We start from the raw sequence: 22,885 nt of genomic DNA, 5'->3' as shown, positions 1-22,885 counted from the left end.
TCATGAAAATTTACTTAGTCACATATTTCAGCTTATTTTAGTACAATCTAACTCTTAACCAAATCTTGAAATCAGAACCCATTCTGTCACTGACAGTCTGTCAGTCGTAAGGTCGTGAGTCGTATAGTGTGCAGCAGGCTTTATACCTCGGAGAGACATTTTCCCTGTGAGAAAAGTTCAGATGGCTACCTGCATTTGAAAGATTTGACATTGACTTTTAGGAATTATTATTTATTGTACTGATTTGGTATGGTTATGTTTAGTGTAATACTGTACCTGCTATCAAAAAATTGTGGTCTGTGTCTAATGTATATTGTATCATTCTATTACTTGTAACTTTTACACTTTTCAGACAACTTTTGATATGATATGATATGGAAATTCAGGCTGCATGATTTCTTCATAATGAGTTTCTATTAGGAAGGTATTGATGTATACTAGTATGCAGTGATAGCGACTGGAATTTGGAAATACCAGGAATGACCGTAAACGTGAGATTCATCAGTTGACAAACTCAATGCGAATGGCCAGTAGAGTTTGAATTCATCACATGGCAAATCCCCAACAGTATTTGCAGTGTTTGAACATTCTAGAGCTTTAATAGATGTATGGATTAGTACGAGTAAGCGTTTGCCAAGATTGAAACCTACTGCAAAGCGATCCATATAGAATTAAGTAGATCATTGACAGATCCATGTCAAAATCAATTCGTGGCACTAGCCCAGGTAGACTATCTGACGATTCTCCATATCGCATATAGCAAAATATCGTCCCAGAATGCATTGCTTGTCGTTCCTTCAAACTTGTCGTTCCTTCAGATATGGTAGGTCTGACATTTTCATTGGTCAATATCAGTAATTAACTGACTCTTATTAAGCCATCACTGTGCACTGTGCTAAGATTGATTTTAGCATGCCCTGTTGTAAGTTTTGCCTATTACAGTATCTCTTGTGGGATGAGGGTCAACATCCATTTAATTCAAAATCAGTTGTTTGTATGACAATGGGTGCTAGGAAAACATTTGTTCATTCATCCACAGAAATACTGATAAATCAAGGTGAATAGTTGCAAGTGTTCCAGAAAACTAATCTCCTTTAAAACAATTCTGTATATGTATTGCTGGAGAGAATCAACTAAAACTCCATCAGAAATCTAGATACATGTTCATGATGGTACTAAAGTCTGTTCTAGTCAATCACTATTTTAGAAAGGTAGGAGATTGCAAACAGTAAATGTAACCAGCCTTGCAACTTGTGCTAGCAACTCGTGCTAGCAACTCATACCTATTCAGTAAAGAACTTAAGAATAAATGTTGGGGTATATTCACATGTAAAGAATATATTATATCCTGGACGGAATTTACCATTTTGTTTGAAATTGATTGATGACATGTATGTGGTGATTTGTTAGGTACGGTAGAGATTCTATGTTTATTTGTTCTGTTCATGCATTTGTACGCTGACCTATATGAGCGTTTCATCAAATCTTTACTCGTGTCTAACGAGAAATCATTTTTATCAAATTTGTGATATCGGATGCCTTGAAAGATATGACTGGAAATAAACTATTTCATGACAACCACTTGGTTCAAACCACAGTCCCAGGCATTGCAATTTGTGTGTGATGAGAAGGAGATGAGGTCTAAACCACAGTCCCAGGCATTGCAATTTATGTGTGATGAGAAGGAGATGAGGTTCAAATCACAGTCTTAGGCATTGTAATTTGTGTGTGATGAGAAGGAGATGCAATGCAAGGAAAACAATTGGGTTTTCAAGCAGTTCAACTTACTCATCTTTGCCACATTTATTGTAACATATGTCTGATGTATAATTCTCGACCATCATATTAATATATGTTCATAAAGTGACATGTGATATAAACATCTGTACAATACATATATATGCACTTAAAAAACAACAACATACATGTACATGTTTCTCCCAAGATGCATCTTCTAGATTTGGTCTGTAACAGCAGCTTTGTGTTATGGCAGGTTACTACATTTTGATTACCTTTGTAGATATAAGCTATGTAATCTAATGTACAAAGTGTGTGGTCTGCACTTTTTTTCTTTGTGGCGGTAATAAATCATGAATACCTTGGACTCTTATTATAACACGGTCGCATATAAAGAGATGACCTCATATAACACAGTAAATTTGCAGGTCTCATTCCTTTTATATTCTTTTTATTTTCTATCTCATGTAATGAGATAACTGATAAATGTAAAATGGGGGGCTTTTTCATGGTCCCAAGCAGCTGGTTATAAACTGTTTGGGTAGATTGACATTGCCTCCATATGGCACATTGAGGAAGCATGCATGCTAACAGTACACAGACTTTTCCAGTGTATAATCAGCCTCTTTTTCTGCCATATCTCCTAATAAGGACAGCTTTGATTTGTGCTATCAACAAACAAAAAACAAAAAAACAAAAAAAAAAGAGAGAGAAGAGAGATTTTTTTCATGCTCCCGTGAACACTGTGTTTTGCTTTGTTTTTACTTTGCAGAAAGTTATAAAATTAACTCAGAAGCCCTGAATCCACAGAATGTACTACAGTATGTCTGAGGATTTAACAGAGTTGATGTTTTCTAAAACCAGTAGAGGACGGGCTGATTTTGCTATAACACACATTCCTCATCTAGGCACCTACAGTAGCTGCCCAAGTATATTCGTGGACTAGTCTTGAACAGGTAAAGAATGAGTTTTAAAGGAATAAAATGTTTACTTTTGAAGAAACATCATTACTGCACAAACCATTAACTGTAAAACAAATGAACTTTGTGTCCATAAAATATGCCAGGTCAGTGCATAAAGACTTATCGAAATTGGCAAGAGCACATAACAATACCCCCCCCCCCACTCCATTACAATTGGTGGAATGTATTATACAAATGTACTAAACAGGGTGTGTAGAGAAAGCTGCAAAACGGCTTTCTCTTGGTAATAAACTGTCTTTCAATAACTGACTTCTTTAAATGAACAACATATGGAGCAACGTTTTGATACGCCTCTCATACTGGGGTGAGATATATTACATGTAGAACACATCAACCTTTGAATCCATTAAATTATCAACATTCCTTGTATAGCAAGAGTTGCTCTGAACTCTGATCCTGGGTGGTTGTTCAGCACCGGCTTGCTCACTTTGGCCCCTTCCTTTCTTCAGTGGGTTGCTCTGATGTCTAATTTCTCATTTCACAAAAACACAGCAATCTAAATCAAGAAACAAGCCAACCAGTCCGCCATTTTAAAGGACAAGTACACCTTCATATACTTGAGAATTGAGAGAATGCAGCAATATTGATAGAACACATCAGTAAATGTTTGAGGAAAATTGGACAATCCGTTCAAAAGTTAGGAGTTTTTGAAGTTTCAGTGCCACCATCGCTGGATGAGAAGACTATTACAGATTTTGATGTCATGTGTGTAGAATGATTAAAAAAAAATTCTTTCACTTTTCTTGCATAATAAAAGAGCGTTTAACTTGCCTCTTCCAGAAGGTAGGGAGAATAATATAACCCTTAACATATGTCAGTGGTAAGTCAAGGGAAAGTGTACTTTTTCAAAATATGAAATTTATGGAATTCATATTTGCCTTATATCGTTCTATGCATTCTACACAGTGACTGTATTGAAACCTCAAAAATTCATAATTTTAGAATGGATTGTCAGATTTCTCTCAAACTGTCACTGATGTGTTCTATTAAATACATGTATTGCTGCATTCACTCAATCCACATGTATATGGAGGTGAACTTGTCCTTTAAGAACAAAAGCTACACAGCTCTGAATGCTTTCTACCTGTGGCAAGGTGTTATCTGGTTCAAAGACAGATGGATTCCTCTTCTTTCTCAAACTTCTTTCTGAAATCATTTTGCATCTTGATTCTCTGTTGCCACCTTTGATACGACAAACCTTGATAATGAAGTCATTGTAGCTATATATACAGACCCCATTTTTCAAGAACAGAATAATGAACTCCTAATGGATTCTTGTACTAATACACACCACACGAGTGCACCAAGGAGCAAATGTGGGTTTTCACATTCATGTACCTACAGTTTAATGCCTTGCCACAGCATGGCATATGCTGGAATCTTATTCACACCTGAACCACAGCTCCTAGTACAAATGTATACAAATTTCAAACTCATATATTTCATTGGAAGAGGCAAAGTGATTGATGCATTACCAGGGCATATTTCGCAGGAGGTTAAAATCTGGAAGAGAACTAGTACCTTAATGTCACAAGGCCATTCACAAGAACTGCATCAAGTGATACTGCATTACTGTAGCAATACACCATCATCTGAAGGCATTAAATGTGTTACCACAGTGACTAACATTATTGCAGGTGAACAGCAAGTACAAACATCTCCATTAATCTGGGCCCAGGTCAGGAGTTGAAACCCCCTCTAACAGTTGTTGGCAAGTAGACCAACATAATATTGCTATTCTGAAGATCCTTTTCTCAGAATATCTAGTGCAATTTTTTAATAGTATCCAGCTGACAAGGCAAATTTCGTACAGTAGGTCAAGGTACGTACTTTTGACACCTCTGACTGACTGAGACATTTAATGAATATACTGTATACGCCATATATTTAGCGTGTCTACATTTTCGTGAATCGAGATTTCCCGACGATCTCATTAAATTTGCGATCTTGGAGTATTGTACTCAACGGAGAAATGTATACATGTGCATCACATTCGTATCGGGATCAGAGTCATTATTTTCGCATGTCTTTAATTTTGCGAATAGTGCCTGACTTGCGAAATTTGCGAAAATAAAAACCTCGTGAAATATTTGGCATAATATACAGTATCTGGGATTCTCCCATTATATTTTGTTCATAAATGCATAATATGATAATTTCAATTTGTAAAGTACAAAATCTATGTACATACAAATGTATGTACATGATATTCTTCTGCAATGCGAGAGCTTTTGATAAGTTTAACAATAATGCACAGATAAATGAAGTCTTCATTCATAGACTGCCACAGTTGGGGATTTTCTACCTTCTAATGGTAAGTTATTCCAGTTTGTTAATCGCAATCTTTGACTGTCCCTTAAAGGGAATGCAAACCCAAAGAGCAATGTGAATTGAGTGAAAGCAGCAACATTGGTAGAACACATCAATGAAAGTTTGAGGAAAATCGGACAATTGATGCAAAAGTTATGAATTCTTAAAGTTTTGGTGTTGGAACCGCTGGATGAGGAGACTACTAGAGGTTATGACATATGAGTGGACAACAATACAATGAAAATATAAAGGAAATTCAACGAAAATTAACTTTTCTAGCATTATGAAAGATCACTTGACTAACCGCTTTCAGAAAGCAGGGGGAATAATTGCTACCATTAACATTATGTCAGTATCAAGTTGATGGAATTTGTAATTTTCATGAAAAATGAATTTTTGTGGAATTTTCTTTATATTTTCTTTATATTGTTGTCTACTCATACGTCATATCATCTAGTAGTCTCCTCATCCAGCGGTTCCAACACCAAAACTTTAAAAATTCATAACTTTTGCATCTATTGTCCGATTTTCTTCAAACTTTCACTGATGTGTTCTACCAATGTTGCTGCTTTCACTCAATCCACATTGCTCTTTAGGTTTGCGTTCCCTTTAATTCTACATTGAGTATGCCTACAGACGCTCCAACTGTGCAGAATCAGCTCAAGTTAGAACAGATTGGTTTTCAGCATGACAGCACTGAACTCTTGCAGGTCTACCATATTGTCCCCATTTCGATCTGCCTCCTCGATCATCTCTCGAAGCTCTGCCTCTGTGAATTTCACCCCAGACTCCTTGGCTGCCCTCTTCAGGTTCTCCAGGGTAAGCTTACCCGTGTTATCTGGCAGGAAACAAAGATGCAGCCGACGATTAGCAGAGATATTTCAGATACCGATCTACTTATCCTCCACTAATCCTTTATGTACCCCTATCAATCCATGTCATTGTCATAGACCAATGATTTTTAGGAATTATAAAAAGAACTGAATAAGATTTAATTTCTCTCAACATTATTATGTCTTCTAACAGACCTTGACCAAGTTCCCCTTCGATGTCCTCCAAACGTGGAATTGTGTGAAATTATTTTGACCTATTATGACATCACAAATAATGTCATAAATGGGTGACTTATAATGAGCTCTTAGCGATGACCCAGATACACTTTTTTCGTAGTCTGCCCCCCCCCCCCTCCACAATCTATCAGTTTGAATAATGAGTAATAAATTACAAATGTAATGATTTCATTATTTTGGTTAAAAATGAACAAACTGCCCTTGATTGAGCAAAAAATAAATAAATAAATAAATAAATAAAAAAAAAAATATATATATATATATCTATATATATATATATGTTCTTTACTATTACCCCTTTCCCAATCAATTTACTTAGTACATCTGCCACGGAAGGAGGAGGTTAAGTGATCAATGGCATTGGTCTGTCTGATTGCAATGTAACTCAAAAAGTTGAGAACAAATTTAAATGAAACTTGAAAGAAAAGTCAATATTATTTTATTTATTATTATTTATTTTATTAAAGGCTTCTATGTTGGGAAATAGGTTACATATGTGTATGGGTGAGTTGCTGGCTTAGCGGAGGACTGCGTTCTCTGAGTGTTTTTCTAGTTTACATTATTTTTTTTTAAAGCTGTATACTCAATTGAGTGAATTCCACTATCGCGCAACACTGGCAGCACATTTTAGAATATTAAAATTCCTCCTTCCTAAAACTGACAAATTTGGGGTTCTTTGTCTGATTTTTTTGCAGATTTAATGGATCTAACCAGTTCCCAGAAAATCCTTCTCTGAAATGAAATATGGAATGAAAGTCAGAGGTGCCCGTGGAATAATGTCAAGATGGTAGTTTTGCAGCAAACTTCCAAAGAAAATAGCCACGGTCACACTGGCAAAAGACTGTGAAGTGAAGGATCGTATAGTCTTTGCGATATTTGGTTGTCCGTCCACACTGGCAGCCAGTGCACACATGTACATCACAATGAAAGTGTGCTTTGGAGGCATCGCCCGCAAACAGATGGTGGACTAGTCATGTGACAAACTTTGCAAAGTTTCAGTTGATAGCATTAACACTGTCCAAAGATCAAGAAGATTGGCCAGAAATATCTTGAGTTTGAGTGGGAAGTTTCGCAGGGAGTTTCGCATGAAGTTTGCGATCATCTGGTAAAACTTGAATACTTTTAAAATCGCGATCTTAAACTTCACAAGCTTTTGCCAGAGTGCCCACAACCAGATATTAATGGTATATGTTCAGTTGTCCACCAGATACCCTTTTTTATACTTGTGATTGATTGACTGATTGCGTGTCTTTTCTTACCATAATCCATCATTTTGAAGCCCTGAGTGATCTCTGCCTGGACATCCCTGGCTGTTCCTTGCTTGTCAATGATGAACAGCAGGAATTCATTGAAATCAATAGTCCTGATGATTGTATGTATCAAAAAAGAAAACAAAACAAATACTGCAAAGTTGTAACATAAAACACAGCATTTATATCATGATAAGTAATGCCTCCATGCCAACTTATTCATGAAGCTGGGAAAACATTCAATTTCTAGCAGTCTAATGTCCTCCTTTTCAGGTGATAAGATTCTTGAAAATGAGAATTTGGTTTTAGGTTTTTGTTTGTTATAAATATAGAAAATTCTATTAAAAACAAAGCCTCTGTGTCGGCTGGAGCAGAATTTTTAAAGTAATGTAGATCATTCATACAATAATTTTGTCTCTTGGAGTTATAGAGTGAAAACCAATATTGCCCAACATGCCCTACGGCTTGCTCAACATAGTAACAAGTGGTACATGCAATCTGCAAATCAAGTAAGTATGATATCAGTCTTTGAAGCGGATTCATCACATTTGCCAATTGCCATAGAAAAATGCAATTATACGAAAATTTAGTACACTGTCAAACAGTCTACTGGAGCACTATGTCATTCTGGATGTTCAGTCTTACAGGTAACTAGTTCAAGACGAGTGATAATTTTTCTTGTAACATGCATTTCCCACATACATCGGCCCAAGTTTACTCGGGACTAGTTTTCAAGTGGTATAGATTTCCAACCACTCACCCTGATCTGTCAAGATCGATATCAGCCACCATGTCAGCAGCCTCTGACTTGGACACCTTGAAGCCCAGAGAACGCATGGCTCTTCGGATGTTATCAGCTCGGATCATCCTAGCACACAAAGGCAGGAAGACCACAAGGGTTATAGGTCAACATACTTCTAATTGCAGAATGTATCCCCTGTAAAGTTCATTGCTAGTCTGCATTTGAGATATAGCTCACTTCCACTTTTAGTTTCTTTTTTGAATTACATAGTGAAATACAATCACTGTAACAGAATAATGTACATACAAGACAACATGACAACTTGAAGAGAAAAGAAAGTTAAAATGCAAACTTCAATAATGATTAAATACAAACAGGAAGAAGAAAAATAAAGAGAAGTCTGTAAGTTATGACGGGATTAACTACATGTATTTAAATTAAAGAAACTATTTCCATATGACTCAAATGTAGATGATCTCAAAGAAAAGTGAGAAAACCTATTCAAGCACTCACTCTAAAACTCCTGTGTAGAGCATATGTGACCCGCTACAACAAAATGATCCTAAAGTCGGGCGAGGTCGATTATATGAAAATTGCATGACACAATTCCCTAATCTTTCTGCTTTAAATTGATATATAACACGCTTTATAGAAATAATCGGCTGCGGAGATATCGATGTTTAAAAGAGAGCATGTCAAGACGTCTGGGAAATCACTGTTTCGAGAAAAGCGCCCTAAAAGTTCTCCTTGTGACGCAATCACAATCAAGAGACGTGCAAGTCAGTATTCACCTCCGGACAATAGAAGTTAAGCCCGAGCAACCCCCTAAATGCTCATTCAAACACAGCGTCGGCGGTCTCCTCACCGACCAATCAGTGACAAGGATGTCAGGAGAAGCGGCTAGGCATAGCGCACCCCGCCCGCACGCACCAGTCGACTGGGCAGTGTGCGAGCTTCACGCTTCGGTTAGCGGCAAGCAGCAAACCAATGAGATCACTCTGGTCGTTGTTAGGGGCGGAGCCTATATGTGGCGCTCAATCCAAATGTTCGAACCAGTTTCTGCTTCGGTGAAACGCCAAAAAAACATGGCCCAGAAAAACGCTATTTTTTGGTCTTTCCTTTCATCATTTTGCTTTTATGATAGAAGACATGTTTAACTCTAATAATATGTCAAATTCAGAAAATCGTAAGTTTTGACCAATTTTGATGCTCTAACTTCAAACTCGATTTGCACGGCTTCGACCGTGCGCGACTTTAGGACCATTTTGTTGTAGCGGGTCACATATTTACTTTTACAGCACTGTGGTTGTCATTTGCAGTTCTATGCACATTTATATAGAATAGGCTATGCAACAACTGTAGACGATAAACATATACAGTAGCGCTCACGGTAACCTGTGTCACTCCCGCGTATTCCCGCGTGCTTCTGCGAGTGGATAAATCGGCGTTCACTTCCGACATACCTGCGGGGATACGCGGGAATACAGCGGGAGTACAACGCAGCGAGAGCGCGTGCGATTTATCGTGTGGGAAACACGCCAAAACAGCCCGATGTACGATCAACGCAATGTATGAACAATGCTATGCTTCGCATGGCTGAGTGTGCGATTTGCGCTGTGCTGGCCTACAGGTACATCCTTGCATAGCGCGTGTGCTTGCAGACGAACCAGCTCAGTGACAGTTGCAATTATTTGCAGAGTAAAAGCACGCAAAGAAAGCTGCCTCATTGTAATTTAATTCCACGTGCCAGCACATCGTACTAGTACCTCGCACGGAGGGCCCTGTAAGCAGCGAGGTGGGAGGGACTCGATTCTACCTTCCTGTCAGTCCACTGCCCCACAAAACTGCAAAGCAGTAACGTCAGTAGGCCTATTACGAATGGAGCGATGTTACAAGCACGTGATTTCCCGAAGTTTTTCTAGACTCACAGAGAAATTACAAAAAAAAACCCTCTTTCTTTTCAACTTCGTGCACTCACCTCGTGACACATTTCCTGAGAAGAGTTCTTCTATCTTTGTCAATAAATTCACATCGAACCATGCAGTAATTTTCCAGAAAAAAAAAAAAGATTCATCTTTAAACAATAAAATACAAGTATTCATGTACGGAGAAAACCTTGTGAAGAAATTACTACATGTACGGTATCCGTAAATCGCTACTCATTCTCGGGGAAGTTGCACATCTCTCCCGTACTCAGTGGAGGAGTGTGGGAGAAACGCGGGAGTTACAATTTCAAGCACGCGGATACGAGAGTTTACAAAGATCGAACCCTCGGGTGTGAGGGGAAACGCGGGAGTTACAAAACTCGCACCCCTCCCGTACTGAGAGCATGGTGTGCGGGAAACGCGGGAGTTACAAAGCTCGGATACGAGAGTTACAAAAAAGAACGTACCCCACCATCCCGTATTAAGAGCATGGTGTGAGGGAAACGCGGGAGTTACAAAGCTCGCACCCCTCCCATAGTGAGAGCGTGTTGTGCGGGAAACGCGGGAGTTACAAAGCTCGGATAACAAAGATCGTACCCCACCCGTATTAAGAGCAGGGTGTGAGGGAAACGCGGGAGTTACAAAGCTCGCACCCCTCCCATAGTGAGAGCGTGTTGCGCGGGAAACGCGGGAGTTACAAAGTTCGGATAACAAAGATCGTACCCCACCCTATTAAAAGCAGGGTGTGAGGGAAACGCGGGAGTTACAAAGCTCGCACCCCTCCCGTACTGACAGCGTGTCGTGTGGGAAACGCGGGAGTTACTATATAAAGCTCGTCCCCCTGCCGTATTATTTTGTGCCCGTTTACTTTTCTTTTTTTTTTTATCAGGTGATGAAACATCGTAGACCAACAGAAAAATAACAAAAAGCCTTTTTACTTCTTTTCTAATTTATGCACTTTCTCTACTGTTATCTAATCTTTTTCTGTTTTTCTTTTTCTTTTTTTCTTCTTCTAATTACTGTCATTACAGTAGGCCTATTAGTATCATCACAACTTTGTTACTATAACCTCTGAAATTTTCTTTTGTGCAAGCAACAAACTATCTTTCTCTATCTTTCGTCTGCATGAGCACCAAGTGTTTTCTTTATTCAAGAGGAAAAGAAAAAAAAAACAAAATCACAAGCGTTGCGCTCAATCTACTTCCTTACGTTTATTATTGAGAAACTTAAATATTATAGCAACGATTGTACTAGAAATGCATACCAGCATCAAAGTAAGCCCATTTTCTATTATTCCTTGAGTTACAATAATCTCGCATCCTTTCCTTGTTAACTCTATACCAGAGGAGGGATTACGGGGTAATTTCAAAGTTCGCGCTCTCTATTCAGTGGAGTGCGCTTCTGCGGTAAACGCGGGAGCACTAATCTCTCATCCCTCTCGTGATGCTTAGAGGAAGTTGAGGGAATACGCGGGAGTTACAAAGCTCGGATAACAAAGATCGTACCCCACCCGTATTAAGAGCAGGGTGTGAGGGAAACGCGGGGTTACTATAAAGCTCGTACCCCTGCCGTATTATTTTGTGCCCGTTTTACATTCTTTTTTTTTTAAATCATGAATCATGTGATGAAACATCGTAGACCAACAGAAAAACAACAAAAATCCTTTCTATTTCTTTTCTAATTTATGCACTTACTCTGTGACACATTTTCTGGGTAAAGTTCTTCAATCTTTGGCAATAAATTCACATTCATACTTTTCTCGAAAAAAAAAATTGTGTTGCACAATAAAGTTGAGGGAATACGCGGGAGTTACAAAGCTCGGATAACAAAGATCGTACCCCGTGCTCAGGGTGTGAGGGAATTAAACGCGGGAGTTACAAAGCTCGCACCTCTCTCGTACTGGGAGCGCGTTGTGCGGGAAACGCGGGAGTTACTATAAAGCTCGTACCCCTGCCGTATTAATTATTTTGTGCCCGTTTACATTTCCTTTTTTTTTTTTTAATCAGGTGATGAAACATCGTAGACCAACAGAGAAATAACAAAAAGCCTTTCTATTTCTTCTATAATTTATGCACTTGCTTTGTGACACATTTTCTGGGGAAATTTCTTCAATCTTTGGCAATAAATTCACATTCATACTTTTCTCGAAAAATAAAGATTGTGTTGCACACTAAAAGCAATGAAATATTCTTCCTCACATTTTCTTCTATACAGTTATGGTTTAATGAGAAAAATAGCGATATTTCCTTATAGTTTAAGCTTCATTGAAAAAAAAAGAAGGTATGGTTGGATGTTTTGTGATACAACTGACTTACACATTTGCACCAAAAAGTGATATCCTGAACATATTTAAAATCATGATCATCATATAGATACAGTAAAATGTAATATATGATTTTTGTTTGCTATATCCCTTTTTTCAATTAGATATCATTGCATTTCTTCAATTTCACAAGCTCTGAATCTTTGATCTAACAGTACCATGAATATGAAGTGCCTACATTTTTTTTTCTTTTTTTTTTTTAAGTGGCCTAAATCACTTAGCGATAATGGTCTAACGCATCATGGTGTGATAGAAAATTATTTTCTGGCACGGGGTATATCCCTTTCTCATTTTCGCATGAGTGACATATAGCTCGTATCCCCCTCCTGTATTGAGAGTAGAGAGTGCCCCTCCCCCAACCGATACTTCATAAGTGATATCCAGAGTGCGTGATTACACGAGTGACGAGGTTCGTATCCCGCCCGTATTGAAAGTAGGGTTTGCAGGACTACGCGGGAACTTCAAAGCTGATTACCCCTCCTGTATCGAGAGAAGGGGCGCGGGAAAACGCGGGAGCAACAAAGGTCGTAATCAACTTGCCTGTATTGTGATTACAAAATGCGGGAGCACGCGGGAGCTTCAAGGGTCATTACCCGCGTCCCCTCCCTTTATTGAGAGTTAAACAGGCAGAGCGGGACTACACGGGAGCTACTACCTTTCTTCTCATTTACATGACCACTTTCAGTGTTAATGCCTTCACAGACCACAGGCAATTATTGTAATTATATAATAGCCATGCTTTATTTTCACTTACCTTTCTCCTCACTTTCACGAAGAGTTTGTCGGTATATCATTATCCTCACTTCCTTGACAGAATGCTTGCCCTTCCCATTAAGGTCTTGGTTCACATGTCCATCGACAAGCTCCGGATCTTAAATTTATATGTTAAATATCTGATGAACGCTATTAACGAAAGCTTAAACCTCTCTGCCACGACACGGAGTGATCATGCATTTCTTCATCTGGCGGCAAAATATTACATACGGTAAATATCCAAATGATGGTTAACACCCGGAAACTAAAATTGAGTCGTAACGTGGCAAGCAAAATCCTCGACGTTGTTGCAATATCAAGTGTTTATTGTAGATTTCATTGACATCCAATGAAGTGAAAAGGGAAAACTTGTCACATAGTTTCATAACCTTACTAAGTGTTCATCACGCAGATGAAGAAAAATTTGTCAAGGCAAACCTATGGTTTCACTATGCGTTCACTTTTTGAATTGTATTCCAATAATCTATTCTGTACTATCCTTAATCTGATCAATCTTGCTGCTCTTCTCTGCGTCTTCTAGTATCATTGTAACTTCGTTTCTTTTACCTCTTTAATGTCCTTTCCGATAGGCGATAAGGCAAGTGTCTTCTCTATATTTCCTCTGAGCACCAAATGGTTTCATCAGTCAAAAGAAAAAGAGGAAGACAAACAGCGAGGAGCTCGATATGCAATTTATATACATTCTTCGTAGAATATTTGTTCTGGCAGGATATTGGTCCTGGCCATCACTATAATGTCTATTTCATGTATTCATGAACTGCGCATTCTTTTCTTCAAACCCACCAGTTATCAAACTCATTTTCTTCACTGGAGTAACAGTAACAGTATTGTCGCATCCTCCCCTTGTTAAGACAGGATACAGAGGGGCAATTTCAAAGTTCGCACTCTCTATTCAGTGGAGTGCTCTTCTGCGGTAAACGCGGGAGCACAACACTGATCTCACACTCCTTTCATGATGTTCAGAGGATGTTGAAGGAATACGCGGAAAGTGCTACCAGCTCCACAATACTTTGGGTGCTGCGGATTACGCGGAAGACACAAAAGCTTGCACGTACCCCTTCCATATTCCTTGGAGCGAACGCGGGAATCGCGGGAGCTACAAATCTCGACTCCTCCCGCGTTCACAGGAGGTTCTGAGCAAATACAAGCATACACAAATCCATTCCAGAATTTTATTTTCTGTTACATTTGGTCCTATCCATGGCCACATTTTTTCGGAATTGTGGTACCGGAAATTTTATATTGTACTTCTTCCCATCCACAAGCTTTGGTTCTACTATTTTTTTTAATAGTATGCATGTAATATGGCAAACCTGTAAATCCATCAACAGATTACAAGTAGTTTTTGATTTGTTCTGCATTTTGATAACAGTTAAGTAGTTACAAAAATCCATGGGAAGAGGGAAACTTGTCAAATGCATAGTATTCAGCATTCACCTTAAACAAACAAATGCGTTCATCTTTCGAACCTTATACTCACATCTTTACACCTGTTATCTAATCAGTCTTTTTTTTTTTCTTCTTCTTCTTCTTCTTCTTCTTCTTCTTCTATACTGTCATTCGTATCATCACAACAACCTTGTTACTATATATTATAACCTCTGTAATTTTCTTTTAGACAAGCAGCAAACTGTCTTTCGCTATCTTTCCTCTGCATGAGCACCACGTGTTTTCATTATTCAAGAGAAAAAATCACAAGCGTTGCACTCTTAATCAATACTTTCTTGACAGAGTATTTGTTACGGCCGATTTTGGTCCGGGTCATCAGTATAATGAACATGGGAACCATTTTTCAAACTCACCAACCTATCTATAGACATGAAGCAGAGAGGTGGAACTGCTTGAATTAATGCACTATAATTTATGGGTATACACGGTTATATTTACTTGAGAAACTTTAGTATATAGCAACGACTGTAGACATGCATATCAGCATCAAAGTATACTATTTTCTATTATTTCTGGAGTTAAATAATCTCGCATCTTGTACTTGTTAAGACTATTATATTATACAGAAGAGGAGGGATTACGGGGTAATTTCAAAGTTCGTACTCTCTATTCAGTGGAGTGCGCTTCTGCGGTAAACGCGGGAGCACTAATCTCTTATCCCTCTCGTGATGCTCAGAGGAAGTTGAGGGAATACGCGGGAGGTATACAAAAGCTTGCATGCCTTCCGTGTTCACTGGAGCGTACGCGGGAATCGCGGGAGCTACAAAGTTTAATCTCGACTCCTCCCGTGTTCACAGGAGGTTCAGCGTGAATGCAAGCTTACACAAATCCATTCCAGAACATACTTTTTTTTGGTTACATTGGTCCTGCATGGCCACATTTTTCGGGATTGTCGTACCAGAAATGTTACTAGTACTGTACTTCTTCAAATCCACAAGCTCCGGTTCTTCATAAAATAATAAATAATCATATATGAAATTTTATACAATGTATATATACATTTTCGGAAACGTTGTATATGGTAATAAAAGATGGCAAATTAAATCCTCGAAACATCACAAGTCTTTGTTTTTATCTTTTAGTTTGATAACAGGAGTAACAAAAATCCATGGGTTAGAGGGAAACTTATCAAATCACTCAGCAATATTATTCAGAGTTCACCCAATAAACAAACAAACAAAATAGTATGCGTTAACCTTTTGAACTGTATATACTCACATATTTACACCCGTTATCTCATCAAATCTTTCTCTGTTCTCTTCTTCTACTTGTTACTGTCATTATTAGTATTATCATAACAACTTTGTTACTATTAACCTCTATATTTTTCTTTTGGACAAGCAACAAACTAACTGTCTTTCTCTATCTTTCCTCTGCATGAGCACCACGTGCTTTAATTATTCAAGAGAAAAATAATCACAAGCGTTGCACTTAACCAATACTAGTCTTTCTTGACAGAGATTTTGTTATGGCCGATTTTGGACCGGGTCATCAGTATAATGAACATGGGAACCATTTTCTTCAAACTCACCAGCTTGAGATCTTACAGACATGAAGTATTGGGAGGCGGAACAATTAGAATTAACGCATATTTATTTGAGAAACTTCAGTATATTATTTATAGCAACGACTGTACCAGTCTTGCATAATCAGCAGCAAAGTATAGCTAGTATAGGCCAATTTTCTTTTATTTCTGGAGTTAAACTTAATAATCTCGCATCTTTTACTTGTGAAGACTATTATACAGAAGAGGAGGGATTACAGGGTAATTTCAAAGTTCGCGCTCTCTATTCAGTGGAAAGCGCTTCTGCGGTAAACGCGGGAGCACTAATCTCTCGCCCCTCTCGTGACGCTCAAAGGAAGTTGAAGGAATGCACGTACGGGAGGTACAAAGATTGCATCCCTTCCGTGTTCATTGGAGCGTACGCGGGAATCGCGGGAGCTACAAATCTCGACTCCTCCCGCGTTCACAGCAGGTTCAGCGTGAATACAACCTTACACAAATCCATTCCAGAATATTGTTTTTTTTTGTTTTTTTTTTCTAACACTGGTCCTGCTTGGCCACAATTTTCAGGATTGTCGTACCGGAAATTTTATACTGTACTTCTTCAAATCCACCAGCTCTGGTTCATAATCAAATATTATACTTTTTTTTTTCCGTACACGTTTTTCTTCTAGTAATATCAGATGGCAAATAGATCCCTAAAAATATTACAAGTCCTTGTATTATTCATTTTGATAACAGCAGTAACAAAAATCCATGGTAAGAGGGAAATTTATCAAATCATTAGAGTATTCAGCATTCACCTTAAAAACAAACAAATGCGTTCACCTTTCGTACTGTACTCACATATAAATACACCCATCATCTTACCAATCTTTTTCTGTTCTTCGTCTTCTACTTATTACTGTCATTATGACTACTATCATAATAACTTTGTTACTATAACCTCTATAATTTTCTTTTAGACTAGCAACAAACTGGTATCTGTCCTCTGCATGAGCACCAAGTGTTTTCATTATTTAAAGAAAAAAATATCAAAATCACAAGCGTTGCCCTCTACTTTCTTGACAAAGTATTTGTTATGGCCAATTTTGCTCAGGGCCATCACTAGGTAGTAATGAACTTGGAACCATTTTCTTCAAACCCGCACCAGCTAGAGATCTTAGACTTGAAGCAGGGAGGCGGAATTGCTTGAATTAACGCACTATCAATCTATGGGTACGTATTTGAGAAACTTACGTATACTATAGCAACGACTGCATACTATAGAAATGCATATCAGCATCAAAGTAGGCCTATTTTCTTTAGTTGAGTTACAATAGTCTCGCATCCTTCACTTGTTAACTCTATACCAGAGGAGGGATTACGGGGTAATTTCAAAGTTCGCACTCTCTATATTCAGTGGAGTGCGCTTCTGCGGTAAACGCGGGAGCACTAATCTCTCATCCCTCTCGTGATGCTCAGAGGAAGTTGAGGGAATACGCGGGAGGTACAAAAGCTTGCATGCCTTCCGTGTTCACTGGAGCGTACGCGGGAATCGCGGGAGCTACAAATCTCGACTCCTCCCGTGTTCACAGCAGGTTCAGCGTGAATACAACCTTACACAAATCCATTCCAGAATATTTTTTATTTTTATTTTTTATTTTTAACGCTGGTCCTGCTTGGCCACAAATTTCAGGATTGTCGTACCGGAAATTTTATACTGTACTTCTTCAAATGCACCAGCTCTGGTTCATAATAAAATATTATGCAATTTTGTTTTCCGTACACGTTTTTTCTTCTAGTAATATCAGATGGCAAATAAATCCCTAAAAACATTACAAGTCCTTGTATTATTCATTTTGATAACAACTGTAACAAAAATCCATGGTAAGAGGGAAATTTATCAAATCATTAGAGTATTCAGCATTCACCTTAAAAACAAACAAATGCGTTCACCTTTTGTACTGTACTCACATATAAATACACCAATCATCTTATCAGTCTTTTTCTGTCCTTCGTCTTCTACTTATTACTGTCATTATTACTACTATCATAATAACTATGTTACTTTAACCTCTATAATTTTCTTTTAGACAAGCAACAAACTGGTAACTGTCTTTATCTATCTGTCCTCTACATGAGCACCAAGTGTTTTCATTATTTAAAGAAAAAATATCAAAATCACAAGCGTTGCCCTCTACTTTCTTGACAAAGTACTTGTTATGGCCAATTTTGCTCAGGGCCATCACTAGGTAGTAATGAACTTGGAACCATTTTCTTCAAATCCGCACCAGCTAGAGATCTTAGACTTGAAGCAGGGAGGTGGAATTGCTTGAATTAACGCACTATATAATCTATGGGTACGGTTATATTTGAGAAACTGAAGTACGATAGCAACGACTGTACTAGACATGCATATCACTATCAGCATCAAAGTAGGCCTATTTTCTATTATTTATTGAGTTACAATAATCTCCCATCCTTCCCTTACTCTATAGAGGAGGGATTACGGGGTAATTAAGTTCGCGCTCTCTTTTCAGTGGAAAGCGCTGGAACTGCGGTAAACGCGGGAGCACTAATCTCTCACCCCTTCGTGATGTTCAGAGGAAGTTGAGGGAATACGCGGGAGGTACAAAAGCTTGCATGCCTTCCGTGTTCATTGGGGCGAACGCGGGAATCGCGGGAGCTACAAATTTCAACTCCCCTGCGTGTTCACGGGAAGTTCTGAGCGAATACACTAGTCAGGAGGTAAAATCAAAACTTGTCAAATCATTATGAAGATATTTAATATTCACAAATGCGTTTATTTTTCGAATCGTATTACATCGTCTGTGTCTACTCTTTGCCTCCTCTTGTAATCACAATTTTTATTGTCTCCTCTCATTTTGCAAGGGGTCTGTGCCGTCCATTTACTCACTTCACAAAAGCTAATTCCAATAATCATTTATGTCATTATTATCATGACTTCATAATTTCCTTACGGATATTTCTAAGCGATACGATAATTGTTTTCTAGCTCTATTTTTCGTATGAGCACGGTATGATTCCCTTTTCATATAAGCAAATTTGATAAACAGAGGGCCGCGGGGCGCTCAACAAATTGTCGATCGCGAGTGCCAGCTGTTGTGATCGCATATTTCTCGACAGGTTGTGAGTATCAATGACATTTCGGGGAATACACGTTCTTTAGGGGCTACACGTGTTTTCATGGTTCTCTGCTAAACTTTATTCTCTGACGTTCGTGGCATAAAGTTACGGCAAATACATAGGCCCTAAGTAAAGCAAACAAATGGAAAAAAAAAAAATCTTTCTCGTACGTTGCCTTACGCTGTGACAGGGAACAGCTGATACGAACTAGCGCAGGCTTATTAGCTCATGCGGTACCAGAAACACATGGAAGGCAATCTTATTCATTTATTTATTATCACTATTATCATTATTATTATTTTTTTATTTTTTATTTTATTTTTTTTTTTTTTGGGTACTGCCAACCAATCGACTCGGCGGTCATACAGCACGGTCGGAGAACTAGATGTGAGACACAGGTGCGTCAGTTACCAGTGGGCCTACAAACTGTACTTTACGTACAGGAATACTGCACTACTATCGCGCAAAACACATCGTGCTGTTTTCATGGGACTGGAAATCAATTCGACGTTTTGCATTTGTTTGTCATGTTGCATTGATTCTTGCCGTTCGATGCCTCCTCGGGACTCGCTCGAAATGAGAAGGTAACGATATTGTACCGTTGCGTTCGTGGTCCAATGCGAATGTCTTCTAGTCTTTAATGATATGTAGCATAAATTTTACTTGGGTTTTGCTGGGATTAATTCCACATTTGTTTTTTTAATGTACAAGTTTTGTACTGTGATTACGCCACTCGTAACACATACAGTGAGTGCACATTGCGTCGTGAGGAACAGCACTACAAGCATAACGTTGAATCGCGCGCTGCTAGCTGTGCTGTGCACAGTGTGCATGCATGCTGCAATAGCGATCGTACAACTCGCACTGAACTGGAGTCTCGCTCGTGTGGGCGGGAGTTCCCTGTACTGTGTGCGGTATTGTCGCGATTTTTGGCGCCGCACACATCGTCCACGGACTTGCGAAAATTCTGCATGACAGAGCGCGGGAGTACGCGGGAGGACGCGGGCATACGCGGTAATCGCGGGAGTGACACGGACCCCCACAGGTTACCGCGAGCGGGACTGTACTTTAGTAGATTGATAAATATAACTGATAATGCTGCAGATTCAGCATTTGATTGCAAGATAATCATCTTGGTGAAATCCAGGGCTGTGTAAATAACTATTACACTGTACAGTCCACTCCCGTTTTAACGTTGTACGTGTAACGCAATTCTGGTTCCAACGAAGTTGAAATTCAGGCCGCAAGATTATCTACTCTATGTATTTTTATTGTTTATTCGTTTCAGTTATAACGAAATTTCGATATAACGAAAAAAAAAAATGCCGGTCCTGAGCACTTCGTAATTACGGGAGTCCACTGATGTAGGCATGGATAAATCTTTCACCAGATGGAATAAATAACAATATCCCTGATTTAGCAAATTTCATTAAAATCACATGGAAATTTTTCCTGGTTCATTGCAATAGATTCTGGTGGGAGTGAATACATCATAGGCCTAAATGACTTAAAACAAGAAGGGTCAAAGGTTAGATTGCAGAGACTTGCTGACACACCCTCTTTTGTCTGCAAAGGCATCAAAGACCGTCTTCAGGTCCCGAATTTCATGCGTGGTCAGCTGCTCAAAAACTTTAGTTGAAATACGACATCCCATAAATTCCTTGGTCTGCAGGTCCACACGGTCACCAGTAAGTACTGCTTGAAGCTGAATATGGAAAAAATTACATACATGTAGCAACAGTAATATTGACAAAAACAATAGTGATCACTTATCACTCATTTCACTTTCAGTATCTAAACTTAGCAGTCTCCAAAATGACAGAAGAAATTGCAAAAAATTGCATAGACTAGATCATTCAAAGTCTTGGGGGTCGAAAGTGCACTCATTGACTCAGTTCTAGTCATCTACTTTTGCACAGAAATATTATACAATGTATTGCAACTGACTGTGCTACAAAATGTACTGTAGTTTGAAGAATTAGATTAGAATAGAACAACCTGCAGAAAATCTTGCTTGTAAGTTGTAGTCTCTTCAATAAAAGAAAAAACTCATACACAAACCCCCAAACCAATTATAAAAAGCAAGTCTAAGCCTAACGTTAGTTTGTAGTGTTGATCTGACCCATATCCCCCCCCCCCCCCACCATCATGCCCATGTCAGACTTCATTGACATTGTCGTTGTTTGCGATAATTCTGGTATGCATCACCTTAGCTTGTATCAACACCTATAGCATTAACCACGTTATCTCATTACAACTGAGTTCATGACCGTTATCGTTCTAACGTTAGAACCCCTATAGCTAGTTAAAACCCATTCTACAACTTCAACCAACATTCTGCAATGTACGCGCACGGTAGGATCAAAGTCACAATGAATGACTTACACTTTCACGATGGGACGCCTTCGGCTTTTCTGGTCCTAGATCTTGGGAAGATATTGGATCTTGATTCTGCTGCACTTTCGATCTATCAGCTGAAGCCGGCGACTTCGACTTGCTTCGTTTCTTCTTGACTTTAGAAGGCATCTTATCTCATGTATATTCAACTTTTATCCGCTCAAATTAATACAGATCAAATCCACTTACACCTACTTCGGAAGTTTACGTAGACTGCTACAGCAAACTTTGCTGAAGGGAAACAAGTGCAATATAAACACCACGGAGACGAGACGCTCCTTCGACTGGTGATACTTTTACCGTTCAAAGTAGCCACGGTGCTAAACGACTGTGTATGCGTAAAATGAGGCACCGGTCTCATTCGGACGAGTTCATTCGATACAAAGGGACGAAAAGCTCGAGAAAACAAAAGTGGCTTGGGGGCTAGTTTCTTTTGCAGACCTCATTTCAAAATTATTTGGAATACAGACTAGATCTAGACCGGAGTTGCAATATCAGTGGAAACCAGTAATAAAGTGAAAAAAAAGAACAAAACATTAATGGATTTAGAGATAGACAAATATTCTTATTGCTTCTAAGGATTGTAATGACTTGACAGAAGTATGTAGATATTGGTCAGGTGGGTGCAAAAAAAGTAATGCAAGAAGAAGAAATTGGGCATCATATTCACAAGAACAAGAGAGAATGATGATGATGATGATGATAATAATAATAATAATAATAATAATAATAATAATAATAATAATAATAATAATAATAATAATAATAATAATAATAATAATAATAATAATAATAATAATAATAATAATAATAATAATAATAATGATAATGATGATGATAATGATAGTAATGAAAACGATGATAATTGATTTTTTTTTTTGAAGATTGTGTTTTTGTGCCTTTGGTTTGTTTTGTCTTGTTTTGGGTAGTATTCAGTTTTTCCACTAAAGGCTATTTTTTCATTTTTTTTCTTTCTTTCCATCCTTTACTTGGTACATGATTCTAGAGTGAATTGATGTTAACATGTTAGAGAGTATAGTCCAAAAAGGATCAGACGCCTGGTAATTTTGCTATCATTGAATGCTGTTAAAAATGTTTGTTTTTGTGATGTCAAAAATGTAGTATAATATGTCATATGACTTTCAATATGAAAAAGGACAATGTTTTACTTCTGATCAATAAAATCCAGAAATACAAAAATAACGATGATAATAATGATAATGATAATAATAATAGTATGATAATGATAATAAAAATGACAATGATAGTTATATATTTTACTTATAAGGTGC

The 22,885-nt window shown here is 38.2% G+C and overlaps 1 protein-coding gene across 1 annotated transcript; it reads right to left on the bottom strand.

Annotated features, from left to right (window-relative positions):
• Positions 1–5,650: 5,650 nt before the first annotated feature.
• On the bottom strand, positions 5,651–21,796 carry LOC140239162 (uncharacterized). Its single transcript, XM_072319047.1, has 5 exons — positions 21,582–21,796; positions 20,753–20,901; positions 8,111–8,218; positions 7,360–7,463; positions 5,651–5,868 (listed from the first exon to the last, which is right to left on the bottom strand). Exons 1-5 carry the CDS (start codon positions 21,720–21,722, stop codon positions 5,696–5,698), a joined length of 675 nt encoding a protein of 224 aa, XP_072175148.1. The 5' UTR covers positions 21,723–21,796; the 3' UTR covers positions 5,651–5,695.
• Positions 21,797–22,885: the final 1,089 nt, after the last annotated feature.

This window comes from Diadema setosum, chromosome 15 (genome assembly GCF_964275005.1).
Source record: "Diadema setosum chromosome 15, eeDiaSeto1, whole genome shotgun sequence".
NCBI lineage: Eukaryota > Metazoa > Echinodermata > Echinoidea > Diadematoida > Diadematidae > Diadema > Diadema setosum.
The sequence above is the reverse complement of the archived record's forward strand: the minus strand, read 5'-3'. Positions and strand labels throughout refer to the sequence as shown.

Bases quoted from the DNA above. Each gene is read 5' to 3' on its own strand.
- LOC140239162 (XM_072319047.1), bottom strand. From the start codon at position 21,722: ATGCCTTCTAAAGTCAAGAAGAAACGAAGCAAGTCGAAGTCGCCGGCT. The intron at 20,902-21,581 runs GTAAGTCATTCA...TTCCATATTCAG, and splicing joins AGGCGTCCCATCGTGAAAGT to CTTCAAGCAGTACTTACTGG. The intron at 8,219-20,752 runs GTGTGTCAGCAA...TTTGTGTGCTAG, and splicing joins GCCTTTGCAGACAAAAGAGG to GATGATCCGAGCTGATAACA.